This window comes from Ornithorhynchus anatinus, chromosome 2 (genome assembly GCF_004115215.2).
Source record: "Ornithorhynchus anatinus isolate Pmale09 chromosome 2, mOrnAna1.pri.v4, whole genome shotgun sequence".
NCBI lineage: Eukaryota > Metazoa > Chordata > Mammalia > Monotremata > Ornithorhynchidae > Ornithorhynchus > Ornithorhynchus anatinus.
Window position 1 is genome coordinate 84,059,325 of NC_041729.1, and position 16,697 is coordinate 84,076,021.

The 16,697-nt window shown below is 38.5% G+C and overlaps 1 protein-coding gene across 6 annotated transcripts in view; it reads right to left on the reverse strand.

Annotated features, from left to right (window-relative positions):
- Positions 1–16,697, reverse strand: part of ADGRG6 (adhesion G protein-coupled receptor G6) — a 184,470-nt gene that overhangs the window by 31,521 nt on the left and 136,252 nt on the right. For all 6 annotated transcript variants that reach the window (XM_029055801.2, XM_029055841.2, XM_029055834.2 and 3 more), the window contains 9 exons: positions 14,229–14,371; positions 13,580–13,694; positions 12,193–12,254; positions 8,601–8,811; positions 6,310–6,475; positions 4,271–4,411; positions 2,514–2,633; positions 1,379–1,424; positions 449–555 (listed from right to left, as the gene is read on the reverse strand). In XM_029055801.2, coding sequence (XP_028911634.1) covers positions 449–555; positions 1,379–1,424; positions 2,514–2,633; positions 4,271–4,411; positions 6,310–6,475; positions 8,601–8,811; positions 12,193–12,254; positions 13,580–13,694; positions 14,229–14,371 — 1,111 coding nt within the window. The remainder of the gene's footprint in view (positions 1–448; positions 556–1,378; positions 1,425–2,513; positions 2,634–4,270; positions 4,412–6,309; positions 6,476–8,600; positions 8,812–12,192; positions 12,255–13,579; positions 13,695–14,228; positions 14,372–16,697) is intronic.

Genomic DNA, 16,697 nt, shown 5'->3' on the forward strand with positions numbered 1-16,697 from the left:
TCTGCATAGCTACAGTGATGCATTTGTGGGATTCTCTGGCTCCATCATGTCCACCTTCCTGTCCCCAGAGTGTCCCTGAGGGAGGGGGCAGACCTAGGCATGACTGAAAATGACAACAATAGAGATTATTGGTGTATAGAGGGGGATGTGACCAAAGGAAAGCACCAAGGTTAATCAAATGCAGACCCCAGGATGGAAATAGATCACACTTTTTGGTCTTTTCCTATTTCTGGGCTAGCCGCTCGGCTATGTCAGAGTTTACTCTCTGCCAGTGGGACCTTTCAAGCTGGAGAGTGAAAGTGTGGATTTTCCTTAGGTATGGCATAGTTGATGTCTTTGGTATGGTTCAAGGTATTGGGATAAAAGAATTAATGTAAATAGATGAGAAGTGTTTTCTACAAAACTAAACCAATAAATGAAATGCCCACAAACAGAAGAAAATACTTACCATCAGAACGCCAAAATGGGTGAGGTGGTTGCATAAGCACACTGTCGCACTTTCGTCTGAGTCCCTATGCACAACGCAACCTGAGGTGTTCCAGCCACCAGCCCCCGCTATGGGAATAAAGCAAAGCAAACTTTCATAGCAATAGGAAGTGAATTCAATTCCCAAATCCCTGTATATATTCATTAGAAGAAAGCACAATTTGCTTTCCAGATTACAACTGTGAAATTATATATTGTTTAGTCACAAGTACATGTAAGTATTGCTATCTAGGTCTTTTGTAAAATCTTCAGAAAATACTTCCTCCTCTCCCATCTTTTCATCTTTTTCCTTATGAAAAAGAACTGTTCCTCTACCTGTTACTACTTTGGCTCAATTTTAGAGCCATGACATTCAGACATTTACTGGAATTGCACCTCACGAGTTAAAAATTTACTAGATTTTGCTAAAAAAAGTTGCCTTTAGATACTTGTTACTAATGAACAAAATTGTGAACAACATCAAATCCCTGGTCATATCACTGGCTACTTCAATTTAATTTAAAAGGATTCTTGTTAATTGAAAACAAATGAAAAGCTGACTTGCAGTACAGATTCTCTTTGGATGTTTCCTGCAATATTAATGATTTGGAGTGTGAAGGCTGCACATTAGGGTTCATCTAATAGGATAGGAATAAACCTTTTCTGTTAATGTTCCTATTTTGTTTCAGTTGCCTATATTCAAATAGGATAACCCTACTGCAGAATTCCTGAGACTTGGAACACAGAAAAAAAAAGAGTCACAGTCCTTTAGTTTTCTAGAATAGTTTGGCTGCTGCATACTTCTACTGATAGTGATTCACTCTGAATTTGAAATAAAGGAGAATGATGAACAGCTAAAAAAAATTGAGCTTTACCAGCTACATTAAAAAAAGAAAATTGCTTATACACTTACAGTTTTTGTTTAAATCCCAGAAGACACAGATGGGATGAAGTACCTCCTAGATTAGCAAATACAAACATTAGCATAAATGTAAAATGGGTTTCAATAAATTTTTAAAATAGCACAAGAAAGAAAGCAGAAAGGGCAATGTGAGGAAAGAGAAAGCAAGACCCAGACCTCAGAGAATTTTCAATCTAATTGTAATCCTCAGACCTCTGACTTCTCCCTTCACTTTTGGCTGATATGGGAATTATCTCCAAAAAGGGAAGGAGAAGTAAGGAAGATGATCTGTAAAACTGCTAGAAAGTTTATTAAAATCTTTAAAAACATGATTTTAGGAAAATATTGTTTTGATATGTGAACTGATTTTAAATGAAGCAGCCTGAGGGTGTCAAAATCAAAACCAAATGGGGGAAAAATTAGTCAATATGTGGCCTAACTGGAAAAATAATTTTACTGATAATCTCAAGTGCCAGCATTGCCAATAATCTCTTATGTGATTTTGATGTGGTTCCATATCAGTGAAACATTTTTCTTAGAATAGTGCTTGTGGGTATTTGCTTTCCTTCAAAAATGAATCTTGAGTACATCCCTTTTCCCTGTAGCCTCTCTCAAATAATACTTTCATTTACCAAGATGAAAGCAGAAAATTGAGTGCCAATACAACTGATATTCCCTAAGAACGATATATGCTGCCCCAAATCAAGAAACCCTATCTAGTTTGTTTAAAAAAAAAAGCAATCTGACAACAAGAATAATGCAGATTTCAAGTTGATCAGTGGTTATATAAATGAGCTCTATGAGAGCCACTTCAACCATATTTCCCATCAGTCAATCAATGGTATTGATTGAGTGCTTACTGTGTGCAGAGCAAACTCCTAAACACTGGGGAGAGTACAATACAATAGATTTGGTAGACAATAGATTTGGTAGTCCACAACAAGCTTATAATGTGTGTATGTTTCCAAAATAAATAAAATTATGAATTGTAATGTTAAGGTAACTATGCCTCAAGTTGACCAGATTGTGACTGCATTTAATAATTAAAAATGGGAGACTACCTTAAAATAATGCTCTTTAATATTTATCCCTCCTCTTTACACTCTGGTTTCCCCAACAATTTAAAATAGGCTCCCCATTTCATTACCTGAGTTCTTGTATGTTTAATTATAACCTGGACAGGTTCCTGAAGATCCCGGATACTCATGTTCCCAATACTGCACGCCATCACATAACTCACTAAATTGCCACTCTGTGTTTCTACATCCTTTAAAAGACAAAAACAATACCTTACATGCACAAGCTCAAGTACATGATTTGACTTTTTTTGTGGTGTTCCAAAGTAAGCAAACTGTCAGCATTTTTTACACTTAAAATCCTCCATTATGAGAACATCCTGTTTATAAGATCAAATTGCCGGTTTTCCTCATGGAGTGCTGCTATTTCCCTTATTAACATAAATATGTCAAGAAGGCATTATAAGACCATATTGTAAGAAGATTTTCATGGTTTCTCTCAATCACTCTCTTTGATGCCAGCTAGAATTACACCTCAAACAATGCAACTCACAAAAAATCGTGGTATTAGATCATTTCCCTAGCCACTGAATAACCAAGGCTGCTTATCTTTTGGCAAATTACTTTTACAGGGGAAAGGAGGGGGCTATGTAAAAAAAAATATTGTATTTATACCAATATTTGCTAGGTTCTAAACTTCATCTGAGTGTAACTTTGTGTATCAAAGGTTTGACCAAGACATTCTAGAGGATATCTCTGGTGACATCCAGACAGAAGATTCAGTTTCAAAGGTAAAGTTATTAGGAACCGAAGCTTGTGAACTTGTCCTGAACTTGTAGTTCCAAATAGTTTGGCAGGCAAATGTCCTCCCAGGCTCCTTTTTACACCTATTTCTTCATTTATGTTATCTCTTTAACATCTTCAATTTCTTCCCTTTTGAATTTCATAACTGTCTGAAATACACAGTTCACTATTTTTGGCAAGAACCCAACTATGTCAGTTCGTCATCCCAACAAAACGTCTAAACAGGACATTTACAATCTGGCTTGCTATATGTTATCTTTCAGTCACTGAACACCATTTCAGCTGTCTAGTTGAGCAGGTCAAACAAGGTTGACTAATTAGCTTAATTTTTTGGGAAGAATTTGCAGTTCTCATCCTATTTCCTCTCAGAGGCCCCCAATCAAACACACTTATTATATAAGAAAATCTTAAAATGAATGGCAAGTTTGATGTAGCTGCCTTAGGGAGGGGTCTTGGAGGCAGTGGAGAATCATTGGTATTTTCTGGCCACACACTCTCCAGTATTTAGCAACACGGCCAATAAAAATGGTAATATATGCTCAGCACAATACCATCAAGTTCTCTGGATTCCCAAGAGCAAAAGGGAAAACTGATTAAAGCCAAGAATGCTGTTTATTATGAAATAATGCTTTCTCTGAATGGAAAAAAAAAGCCCAAAGAACTTTCCCCTGTGAATTTTTTTTTTAACTGTGAATGCAATTCTCACTTGTGATTGAGGCACTAGACAGAGACAAATCTCTCCAAAAGAGAAAACAAATTAGTTGCAATTGGAACTCACCCACTGCCATTACTGGGCCAACCAATGCAGATAGGCCAACAGAACCAGGCAATCTGACCTGAAAGGACTCAAATGTATTTGTTGCTAAAGCAACTAAAAAGATGAGAAAGATGGCTAAGTATTTGTGATATTCATTCTCATTTCTTTTTAACCAATTAAGGCATTTTTTAAACCAAGAAATAAGACACGTTTACTTATCATTTATGTCTCCTGCAATATCACTAAAGAGTTTGGGATTTTATTTCCCTTCATATTGAACTTTTACTTTCAACTGTACAAAATTGAATGAATAAAATTCATACTTGCCTGAAATAGTCCAGTTTTATTAAAAAAAGTGAACTGAGCCCTCTTAACAGATTCCCGTTCTTCTACACTTAAGTTCTGAAGTAAGCTTTGGGGAAGGATGACAGAAGCCAGGGGATTCACTTGAACTGTCTCAAAATCCATCTGCCAATGCATAAATGGCAAAAAAAGCAAGAAAAGTTTATCAGGTAAGAGCAGTGGTGAAAGAACTGGGCTATTTATGATAGAACTTGAATATACCTCAGAAAGAAAGTTGTACTGTATTTTCCCAAGTGCTTAATACAGTGCTCTGCACATAGTAAGCACTTAATAAATATGATTGAATAAATGAAAGAAATACACCAATTTTTCTATCATTAACAAGGCTCCTGCTTGAACAGTGGCTTAATATGTGCACAAATGCAGGTGTCAATGGATTTTAACAAAGAAAAAGACAAATTTAACAAAGACAAATTTAACCTTCTGCATTTGGGTACTAATTCTAAAGGAAGAAGATTTAATTTTGTTTTGTTTCTTTGAAAATGAAGACTTAGCATTTCTAAGTAGATCTTGGCAGATCCATTTCATTGGAAAGGAAAAAAAAACAAGTCAATTGTGCTAATGAACTAGGTCCCTTTTGGACACAGGAATGCTAAAGCAGGGAATGAGGAGTGTTAAAAGCAGAGAAATGGTGATTTCCCTGCCTGGTGATGATACTTTCAGGTGGATCTGGGGGAGATAGTGTTCTCATCTGGTTGAAGGTGAGATTAATTTTTCTTCTCACTTAGGCATCCTCTAATTTGGCTCAGGATGCCTCCAGCAACTGGGCTCATCTTACCTCAGTCATGCAAAGTATGGGATAATAGGGAAATGCTATCAGAAAGAGGCAGTTCTACTTCCTCCCACACCCAAGAATGTGCGTAACTAGTGTTCTTCTGTGTAACAAAGAGGTCAAGGAGGGCCACCATCTCATTGTTCGTCCAAGCATCCTGTTGTCACCTTCTGGGACAGAATACCACCAGGGTGGATGACCATTAGTTTAACCATACCATAGTGTTTCTTCTATTCCAAAAATCCACCCACTTTTCTCTTTAGCACACTTTCTTCATCTTGGGGTTGGAAGAGCAGAAAAAGGTCCCTTCCAGATAGAAAAGGACATGGTTTTGAATTCAGAAAAGCTCACCACCATGGATTTGGAAGTGGCTTATTCCTTAAGAGAGCAGCAGTAGATATTAAGCAAATAGGAAAATTATCTGTAATGTCTGAGAATGCTACCTCATAAACACCAACAGGCCTGGACTACTTTGAAGGGTGGGTTTTTTTTTGGTATTTAAGCACTTACTAAGGCACTGTACTAAGTGCTGGGGTAAATATATTCTGATGTTGGACACAGTCCCTGTCCCACATGGAGCTCACAGTTTAAAGAGGAGTGAGAACAGATATTAAATCCTCATTTTACAGTTGAGGAAACTGAAAGGCAGAGAAGTTAGTGGCTTCCTCAAGATCACTCAACAAGCAAGTGGCAGAGCAAGATTAGAAACCAGGCCCTCTGACTTCCAGGACCATGCTCTTCCCACTAGGCCATGCTGCTTTAATTCATGACATGACCCCACTCATCAACTTATTAGTTACATCTTTAAGAGGAAGAACAATATTCTTTCTCTAAGTCATAGGTTTATCAAATATTTGGATTGAAGGCACCTTGTAAAGTTATAAATTCACCTTCTTCCCTATATCCCACCAACAGAAGCAATGTGGCGTAGTGGACCTGAGAGTCAGAAGGTCATGGGTTCCAATCCTGGCTCTGCCACTTGTTCGCTGTATGACCTTTTTAAGTCACTTTGCTTCTCTGTGCCTCAGTTACCGCATCTCTAAAATGCCCCACATGGGACAGGGACTCTGTCCAACCCGATTTGATTGTATCTACCCCAGAACTTAGTACAGTGCCTGGCACATAGTAAATGCTTAACAAATACCATAATTATTATTATCATTATTACCTAGCCATCCCAGATAGAAGAGATGCCAAACCATATAAAAACTTCATACCTGAAAATTCATACCTGAAAATTGGAAGCGTTGTTCTGGAGACTGATACTGAACATTGAACCCTTGTATGTCCCTGCAATCAAGGATGACACCCCCAAGGCCAGATTCCGTGTGGAGATACTGACAGGTGTCTCATTTAGTTGTATCTTAAGGGCTAACTCATCAATTGTTTTTAAAGCTCTAAAAACATTATAAACACAACAATTACTACCCAAAGTACTATATTCAAAGAACCTTGAGGCACTTTATATAAATATATGTTAGAGAGATAAGGCAATTTAGCTGCACAGTCTATGCCTCGTGGGAGTTTACAGTCTAAGCAGTGTGAGTATACATAAAACATGAAAAAGTAGTCAGCATTTCGGCAAAAAAACTATGACAAATGCAAAAGTGTATAAATAACTGTTGTTTCATATATTTTATGAACCAGGCTGCAAGTGTAAGCATAAACTTATGAGTGGTGGTTTACTGGAGAGACAGGTAATTTCTTTCAGTCCCCTTTCTCTTGGGGTACTTCCCTGAGCAGGACAACTCTGATGTCCAATGTGCTGCTGAATTCTGTGTCTGCTTCTTTAGCAGCCAGATAACTAATATTCTAGACTACCTCTTCTCACAGGACATTTGTTTAGGTATCCCAGGCCAGTAATACTTGGGCTTGATTTTACTTTTTTTCAGTAGTAGTAATGAGTTGCATGGAGCCATTCACACTGCTTAACGGCAAAGTATACTTTACCATCAGTGCCATGATCAACTATGAAGAACAAAACTTTCTCTCTATGAACTACATCCATGTGAGAAAGAATATCCAAATTCACACAGGCACAGGTTGTAGTTTCTTAAAATGGCAGGAGGAAATGTTTCAGCAATAATTTACCTGGAACTGGTTGCCTCATTATATTGAAGCCAAATATTTGTCTGCCACCATAAGACAACCAAAATGGTCTGTTTTCTGATGGCTAGTGAGGAGGATTAAGAGAGTAGGTGAGGATGAGATAAAAGGAGAGCGAGAATGGTGAGAAGGAAAGAAGGAGGAAGAAAAGGAAGGAAAAAAAGGAACCAGTTTCCTCTAAATATACCTTTCAGAATAACCTTTTGGAAGAGGGAGGTTTGGAACTAGAACAGCTTTGGTTACAGCATCTCCTGTTTTACTAATAATATGGATTACAGGTTTTACTGTGTGCTGAGTCCAGAGTTAGATTAAAGGTAATCCCATTAGATATAGCCTCTGTTCCTCACATGATAAGGGGTAGGAAGAGCATGATGTAGTGGATAGAGCAAGGGCCTGGGAGTCAGAAGTTCATGGATTCTAATCCTGACCCTGCCACTTGTCTGCTGTGTGGCCTTGGGCAAGTCACTTCACTCTATGACTCAGTTACTCATGTTGACCACTATCTTAATAATGTTGGTATTTTTAAGCGCTTACTATGTGCCGAGCACTGTTCTAAGCGCTGGGGTAGACATAGGGGAATCAGGTTGTCCCACGTGGGGCTCACAGTCTTAATCCCCATTTTACAGATGAGGGAACTGAGTCACAGAGAAGTTAAGTGACTTGCCCACAGTCACACAGCTGACAAGTGGCAGAGCTGGGATTCGAACTCATGAGCCCTGACTCCAAAGCTCATGCTCTTTCCACTGAGCCACGCTGCTTGACCTGCAGGGCTGTTATTTTTTTTAAATTTTGGTGCCCCATCTTAAAAGTATCTCTCAGGAAATTCCATAATAGACCTGCAGGCATTTTTAGAGATTATTTATTAAGCACCTACTGTGTGCAGCATACTGTGCTAAAACCTTGGGAAAGTACAGTAGAGAACAGAGACAATCCCTGTGCTCAAGGAACTGTCCTTCTAGGAGATTGTGTTTTGCATCAGTCTTTCCTGTGTTGGGACTCCCTTCTATTAACATGGATAATCATGTTTCTTCTAGATTAATTAAAAAAAACCCTAATGGGTTGATGGTTAGTGAGGAAGCAGAAAGAATAAAGGCAAACTAATGTTAAGTTTAATCCATGAAGTTTAAGACCAGGTGGGATACCTGTAGTACCAGCTAAATACTTTCTTGGCCAACATTTTAGAAACAGGAGAAATTCCATTCAAATCTTTCTTGAATTGAAATGACAGATATGAAAATTCATAACACTATTCAGTGAATTACTATTTGAGTGCCTTCCTAAAACCTAACAAGAAGAAAGAGCTTCAAAAAGAAGTGAATGTATTTATAAGTAGTAAGTAGTGCATTAGAAGTATTTGAATTAAGACATGGTAAAATTCTCATTAAGTCACCTCTATTGTCCACCAAAACTACTTACTTAGAAGATGATGCTAGCAATACTCTGTCTGAACTAGTCAGAATGTTGGAAAAAACATTCATTACAGTTGATCCCAGAGATTCATCAATGTTTTCTTCATTATTCACGATTTTTTTGAGCATCCCAATGATATTGGTGATATTGTCTGAGGTTAGACTCTGTCCTTCACTAGTAAGATTGAGAAGTTCATTGGCTAGCTCATCTGAACTTCCTAAAGGAGGAAAAAGAAAAGGAAATTGGGATAAGAAGGGACATAAAGGGAGACCCCAACTGTTAACCAAACTTCAAAGGCACTTTGTCTCTGCTAGGCAGCTGTGTGGAACATCCAGTGTCCCAGAAATTCTGCTGCTTTCCCACTGTGCCACCTGCAGCCCTTGCTTCCAACATTCCCTGGGCAGCTCAGGCAGTGGGGATTCAAGTTGAAGCAGAGTGCGGCCACTGCAAACATTAGAAGGCCCCACATATCCTCTGTACCACTGGACTTACTGGATTTCTCACTTTTATGTTGTCCTATGCTGTGTCAAATTAATACAGCCACTCATCCTATCCTACCTAGATTACTGCTTTAGCCCCCTTGCTAGCCTCCCAATCTTCTGTCTCTCGCTCTCCAGTCCATACTTCATTCACTCTGCAACCCGGACCACCTTTCTACAAAAATGTTCAGGACATGTTACCTGCCCTCCTCAAGAATCTCCAGTGGTTGCCTATCCATCTCTGTATCAAAAAAAACCTCCTCACCATTGGCTTTAATGCACTCCATCACCTTGCTCCCTTCTACCTCACCTTGCTTCTCTCCTACAACCCAGCCTGCATACTTTGCTCCTCTAGCGCTAACCTTCTCACTGTGCCTCGATCTCGCCTGTCTCACTGCTGACCCTGGCCCACGTCCTGCCTCTGGCATAAAACACCCTCCTTCCTCAAATCCAACAGACAGTTATGCCCCCCCACTTCAAAGCCTTTCTGAAGGCACATCTTCTCCAAGAAGCCTTCCCAGACTAAGCCTCACTTTTTCTCATCTCCCATTCCCTTGTGCTGATGCACTGACTTGCTCCCTTTGCTCTTCCCTCCAATCCCAACCCTGCACTTATGTATATATTTATTTTATTTATTTGTATTGATGTCTGTCTCTCCCCTCTCTAGACTGTGACTTCTCACTGTTTGTTTTTGTATGGTACTTTCCCAAGTGCTTAGTACAGTGCTCTGCACAGCCTAAGTGTTTAATAAATATGATAGAATTAATGAATGAATATTATTTCATCCTTCCTACCATGTCTGCTGCCAATTCTTCTGTCACCCTATTTTCACACTGATTCACCTGGAGGGCTGAGGACTGTGTCTCTCATCTGTGTATTTTTTCTCATCACTTAGTATGGTGACCTGCACACAATAAGTGCTTAATAAATATTATGAATAAAAATCAATCAATCATACTTACTGAGTGCTTACTGTGCAGGGCACTGTACTAAGTAATTGGGAGAATGCAATATAGCAATATAACCTATTCACTGCCCACAATGAGTTTACAGTCTATGGGAAATAAAAAAAAAATCATTCTGCCTTAATCATTCACTTGGCTTTTTCACTAGCCCCTATGGAAATGTAATCTTCTGGGCAGGATGATTTTACCAGCATGCCTTGGGCTATTTCCCCTTTGACTGGCTGAGAAGCAGCATGGCCTAGTGGAAAGAGCATGAGCCTAGAAGTCAGAGGCCCTGGGTTTTAATACCAGCTCCACCACTTGCCCTTGTTGTGTCACTGGGCAAGTCCCTAAAATGACCTGGGCCTCAGTTTCCTCAACTGTAAAATGAGCATTAAATCCTGCTCTCTCCTACTCAGAATGTGAGCTCCTCATGGGAGAGGGACTGTGTACAACCTAGTTATCTTGTATACACCCAGTGTTTAGTACAGTTCTTGGCACATAGTAAATGCTTAAAAAATACAATTATTTCATCTCCTTACCACCTGCTTGGGCGCTGAGCCATCAGGGGGCTCTGCATGCAGTAAGCATTCATTCATTCAATAGTATTTATTGAGTGCTTACTGTGTGCATAACACTGTACTATGTACTTGGAGAGCTCTCAATAAATACTATTGAATAAATAAGTGACAAGAATTAGTCTGATTTAGTTATCTTGTATCTACCCCTGTACTTAATCTACTGTTTACCACAGAGTCAGTGCTTAACAAACCAAACAATTATTATTACAATTATTAAAGAAGAACAACACTCAGAGCCTGGTAGACAGTATTTAGTCTAAGTAAAGGCATGGGGGATGCCAATGTTCATAGCTGTGCCAGGGATAGATATGGCAAGAGTGGCAACTGCTATATTCAACTCACTCCTTGGATACAGGTAAACTGCCAATCAAGGCCTCAGAGAAGACAGGAAGAGCTTGGCCTGGGCCATCTTGAATACATGTCCATGGTAGCAGGGTGTCAAAGAGGCCTTCCCAGACTGAGCCCCCACTTTCCCTCTGCTCCCGCTCCCCTCCCTTCCCCCCACACCCTCTTCTCCCCTTTCCCCCTCAGCACTGTGCTCATTTGTATATATTATTTATTACCCTATTTATTTTGTTAATGAGGTGTACATCCCCTGGATTCTATTTATCTTGATGATATTGTCTTGCTTTTGTTTTGTTCTGTTTTGCTTTGCTTTGCTGTCTGTCTCCCCCGTTTAGACTACGAGCCCGTCATTGGGCAGGGATTGTCTCTATCTGTTGCCAAATTGTACATTCCAAGTGCTTAGTACAGTGCTCTGCACATAGTAAGCGCTCAATAAATACTATTGAATGAATGAATGAATGAATGTAACCCTCTTGGTCAGTGGGGACCGAGTCCATACCCCATTCAGATCTCCAAGCCCCAAATATAGAGGGTTGCTCTTCTCCAACCTCTCCCACTCCTTCCCTTCTCTTTCCACCTTTTCCCTTTAAAAATGGCATAGTTGTGTCTTTATATCTGTCAATCCATCAATAGTACTTATTTGTTACCTCCCCTGAGCAAAGCACTGCTCTAAGCACTTAGATTACAACACAGTTAGAAGACATGACGCTTGTCCTCAATCTAGAGTGAAGAAGACAGACACCAAAAAATGTACATTCCAAGTGCTTAGTACAGTGCTCTGCACATAGTAAGTGCTTGATAAATACTATTGAATGAATGAATGAATCCCCAATAAGAGGAAGAAAAGAAGAGAAAAATGGCTTAAATATGTCATAGTAGAGCATGCAAGTTGATATATACAAAAGTAGCAATATTCCTTCACTGTGAATTTTTATTATGCTTTCTTAAGGTCTGAAGTAACTTTTGGGGAGACCCTATACATATGAAAATGGTCCATTCTTTGGGAAAATTTTAACTAACACTAAGAAAGGACAACAAATCTTTACTCTCATCATAACTGTTTCCTAGTGAATTTCCTGCATTGCAGTAACCTCTCTTTGGTATAAAAGTGTTAAAGAATGAGATCATCTTATGTATGTTCATATCTACTTTTTAACAATGTTGTTTCGCAGAAAGGGAGACAACACAGACTAGTACAGGACATGGAAGAACAGTATTTTATGAGAACTAATTTTAATACAACACTTACCAGCACATTCTTCTAATTTAGGCTCTCCCCATTTGGAATTACCAGTAGTGCTATCAATAGTGCTAAGAAAGAACAAAAAAATTACAATTCAAACAAAATTAAAAAAAAAATCAAACAATTTTAACTGCCTCTCCAGTCCTTAATCCATGGTTCACAACTTTCTCCTGCATGGAACTTCCCTCCAAAGAATTCTCCACTCCCTTTATTACACTGATATTGACATGATGAGGTGACTGAAACAAGCTAATAGGAGCTTTGCATGTGTTTCTGTGAAGGCTTCCTTATGTGAAACTCACATTTAGAAAAATTTTAAAATAATTTGATGTGTGCTTAAAATTCCATGTTAAACTAGGATTTACAACTTGCTAACTAGAAGTAAAAAATGTCACCTTATGAAAATAATGAGGGTTTATTGATATAATGAACGTGTGAGCAGGAAATGTGTCTATCAATTCTTCTTTACTGTACTGTCTCCCAAATGCTTAGTACAGTGCCCTGCTCACAGTCAGGGTTCAATAAATGCAACTGACTGATTGATACAGCACTAAATATGGGATGAGAAGAAAATAATAACACTGAAGAAAAATAACTGAAAATTTATCTTAGGCATAACAATTTGGTAAAATGCAACACAGATCTATATTAAGGACATAGTGCCGGTATGAATTCAAGCGGGTTGGTTCTCACTTCCCCAACTCATTCCAATTTCCCATTCCTCCTCTTACTTCACTCAAACACAGGAGAACTTGATTACATCATTGATTACATTAAAATGTAAAATACAGCCTAATATGAAATTTTACTCATAGAATGTAAATTAACAGCAGCTATCCTTCTTTGTACAATATTTGACTCTACTGATGAACTTCTGAGTCTTTTAAATATGGATTTAATCAGGCTTCACTGTAATCTGGATTAGTTTAACATACTGGTTGGTATCTGGACTATCCCAGAATAGACTTTCCTCTAACCAAAGAAAGCCCCTGAATATCACTGGAGTCTGAATCTACATCTTCTAGGTGATTCTAGGAGCCCTAGAGTTTCAAGAAATGGACCGGTTTTGGGTGATAGAAGGAGTGCTAGGCATTCTAATAAACACCAAATGTGCCATGTGCTGGGTCAAAGAACTCATCGATAACCTCTCATTTTAACTCTGGAACAAAGAGGCTTAATCCCTCTTAATGTATGCTGCAAATCATTATCTTAGTCAATTAAAATGAAGATTGACTCAAACACCTGGGAGGATTTCTTAAACTCCTTCTACTAATCAAACACTAAGGAAATCCATCTGATCCTGATGTGATGAAACAGATATGGTGACACACATGTAGTGTATTAGGGTGAGTGCTATTTTAGCATTCCTAGAAAAGGTTGTCTGGAATCTTACCAGTTTCTGTATGCAAAATAACCAGGTTTTCCAGGACAGGGTAGCTTAGAGGTGCGTCCTACTGAAATGGCTGACCAGATATAGCTATGGGGGTTTTCTTCAATGGAACAGTCGCCTACATGATAGGAAGAATAGACAAATGGGATGTTATTTAATTATAACTGAATATTGAAGAACGTATATGCTTTAATCCTGTCTTTTACAATCTTCCTCTTCTAGTCAGTTTTCCACAGACACATTTTTCAAGTACATGTTTTTTTTTAAAAAAAAAAATTGTGAAAAAACCACCAAGGTCCAGAGTCAAAAATCTGGAAATCAAATTTAAATTATTGAAGAAACTATTTCAGCAACACAAAACCATGGATTTCAGGGAAAGATCTGAAAAGTTCACCTCTGCACTCTATTGAGCACGTTATCAGAACCCTTTGGGCTTAGTGAGTGGAGCTTGGGCTATGGGTGGATCAACTCAGGCAGTGACTAGTCAAAGAGAAAGTGGAGACATAAAGAACCCGAGAATTCTAATGAGCTATCAGCAAGTGTATTTTATGTTAGCGTATAAACTGCCTAGTGGACTTATTTTTTTGTAATTGAGTGGATGATTTAACCTCTCAGATGACTTACAACTCAATATGGAATTTCTCCCACTTACCAATTTGCTTGACATTGACCATGAACAACCTCAATCCATCTCCTAGGGAACCATTACTTTGTAAGAGTTTCTGCTGAATGAGTTTCCCTTCCAAGCTGATATTGTTGGTAGCATTATAAACCAAAAGGGCCCAAATCATAAACCTAGAAGAAAAAAATCCAAGAGCTCCTTAATGAGACTGTATTTAGAAGAATGGGAAGAATTTGACTGGCCTATTATTAGAACTACATCCAGGAGTAGCAATCACAGGCGGCACATAAAGTAAGGTCCTTTATTTTGTGGGCTCAGATTACTCCTATATTGTGGATTAACCCCATCCTCCAGGGCAGTTTTCCCTAGCTGTCTCCTTATAAGTGGAGCTGCCCAGGAGTAGCCTGCAGAACTCCCCAACCACCCCAAGGCCTGGGCTTCTTCTACAGCTGAGTCTGTGCTAAGAACCTCTTTGCTGAGTTGGGCAGTGGAGACATTGCTGACTTAGTCACTTTTGTCCCATTACTGGTCTGACTTCCTCTGAGAAGTTTATTTGGAGATTTTGCCCCAGTTGCAAAGAAAAATAATCAGTTCCCTATTCTGCCTCCTCTTGCAGCTTTCTGCCTTAGCACCCCCAGTCACTGCCTTACTTGGGGACAAAGTTAAGGAAGAGAATGAACCTGATAATACAGCTCCCTATACTGCAACCCTACCTCTCTCCCCACCACACTTAGGTATGGAAAGATGATTTCACCCCACAAGTAAAGGAGAGGACAAACCTACCAGGCTTGTTAAGAGAAGAGAACAATCTAAGGATGATCCTTGAGTAATATAAGAATACAAGTAGGGAAATGGAGCTGACTAAAAAATAATAAATAATAATAATGATAATAATGATTTGTTAACCAGTTTATTATGTTCCCAGCAATGTTTTAAGCACTGGGGTTGAAACAAGTTAATTCAGGTGAATGTAGTTCCTGACTCACATGGTGCTCAAAATCTAGTTAACTGGAGAAATACTTTCGAAAGAGTTCAGGATTTAAAAGCAGACTTCAAAACTGGAGAGCAAAAGTTGGAGATTGAATTGTCCCTTACAACTTCATTATCACCCATCTTTTCTTCACCCCAGCCCAACCCTTAACTTTAGGGATATGGGAGGGAGTTGAAGAAACCCTACCCGAGGCAGTAGAAACACAAATAGCAGGCATTAGCACTATTTTGATATGTAAATACAGAGAGCAGTAGCCTGTGAACACCAATCACAGAATAGAATGACTAGAAACTGCTGAAGGCACCTGGCACACTGAACAGGAAAATAATTTTGAATATGTCCAGTGAAATTGAAGGGAATATTCACTGGAGCAGATCATAAAAGGAGGAACTCACATACGTCACACATCACAATGAACCTTCTATTACAGTTGTTACATGTGAAGAAAATAGCAGACATAGCACTATTTGGGATTATTCACACTAGATTGAGAATGTGTTTCAATGAAGTTTAAGAAAAAAAATTATTTCTCAGAAAGTTTTAGAATTTTCAATGGCATTGACCTGCCCTCCAATTATTAAGTCTAGAGGATAATGCTATTTACTTAGATGCTGCCATTTTTCCAATTATGTTACCCAACATTAATCATTTGACCCCCATTACTGAAAACAGCAAGACTGTTCTAAGCCAGGGTAGCGATATTAACATTCTATATGAGATCTACGACTTCCTCCTGGCCCTTAACAAAAATGTAGAAGGATCTCTGTGGCTTTATGCTGCACTTGTGGAGAAATTAAGTGAAAAACTTTCAGATTGCTTTCCTCCGAGTGTTTATGCCAGGTCTCAAGGACAAAGATTCCATAGACTAAATATCAATCCACTTTGGAAGGAAGTTTAATTTTCGAATGATCCCAGGTCTAATCTATAAAGAGTGTGTACAGAATGATGAAACACTGAAATTTTATTAAAATGTGTCTTCTAAAGAGAACTATCTATAGAATATTGTCTCCCAAATATGTTTCCTGTGTACCAAATTACAGTCTCCAGGTACCGATAGCTTTATGTATTTCAAGATACCATATTAATCCAGTTCTTGAGCGAGCCCAAACTGTGCATGTTTACATTATGTATTTTTCAATTCATAATGTCAAATTCAGAGCACATCAAAATTTGGAGGGTTAAGATTTTCTTCATATGAAGTAATTTTTCCCAACTTGAAAATTAAAATAGACTGGGAATAACCTACTTAAAATCTATACATAATCAACAACATTTAATAGAAAGAAAATCTAAAATTTGAGTTCCTACCTCATGTTTCCAAAGTCCACTCTTTGTTTTTCTGAATAAACCTGCTTTGGCTGCTCCTGTTTCATGTATTTCTGGTTCCAACCCTATTTGAACTATAGTAGCATTCTACACAGCTTCTTCTATATTATTTAACACAATGTAAACAGAAAGGCAGATGAGGGTAAAGCAGTTTGTGTGAAAGTGACAGAAGTAGTTTAAGA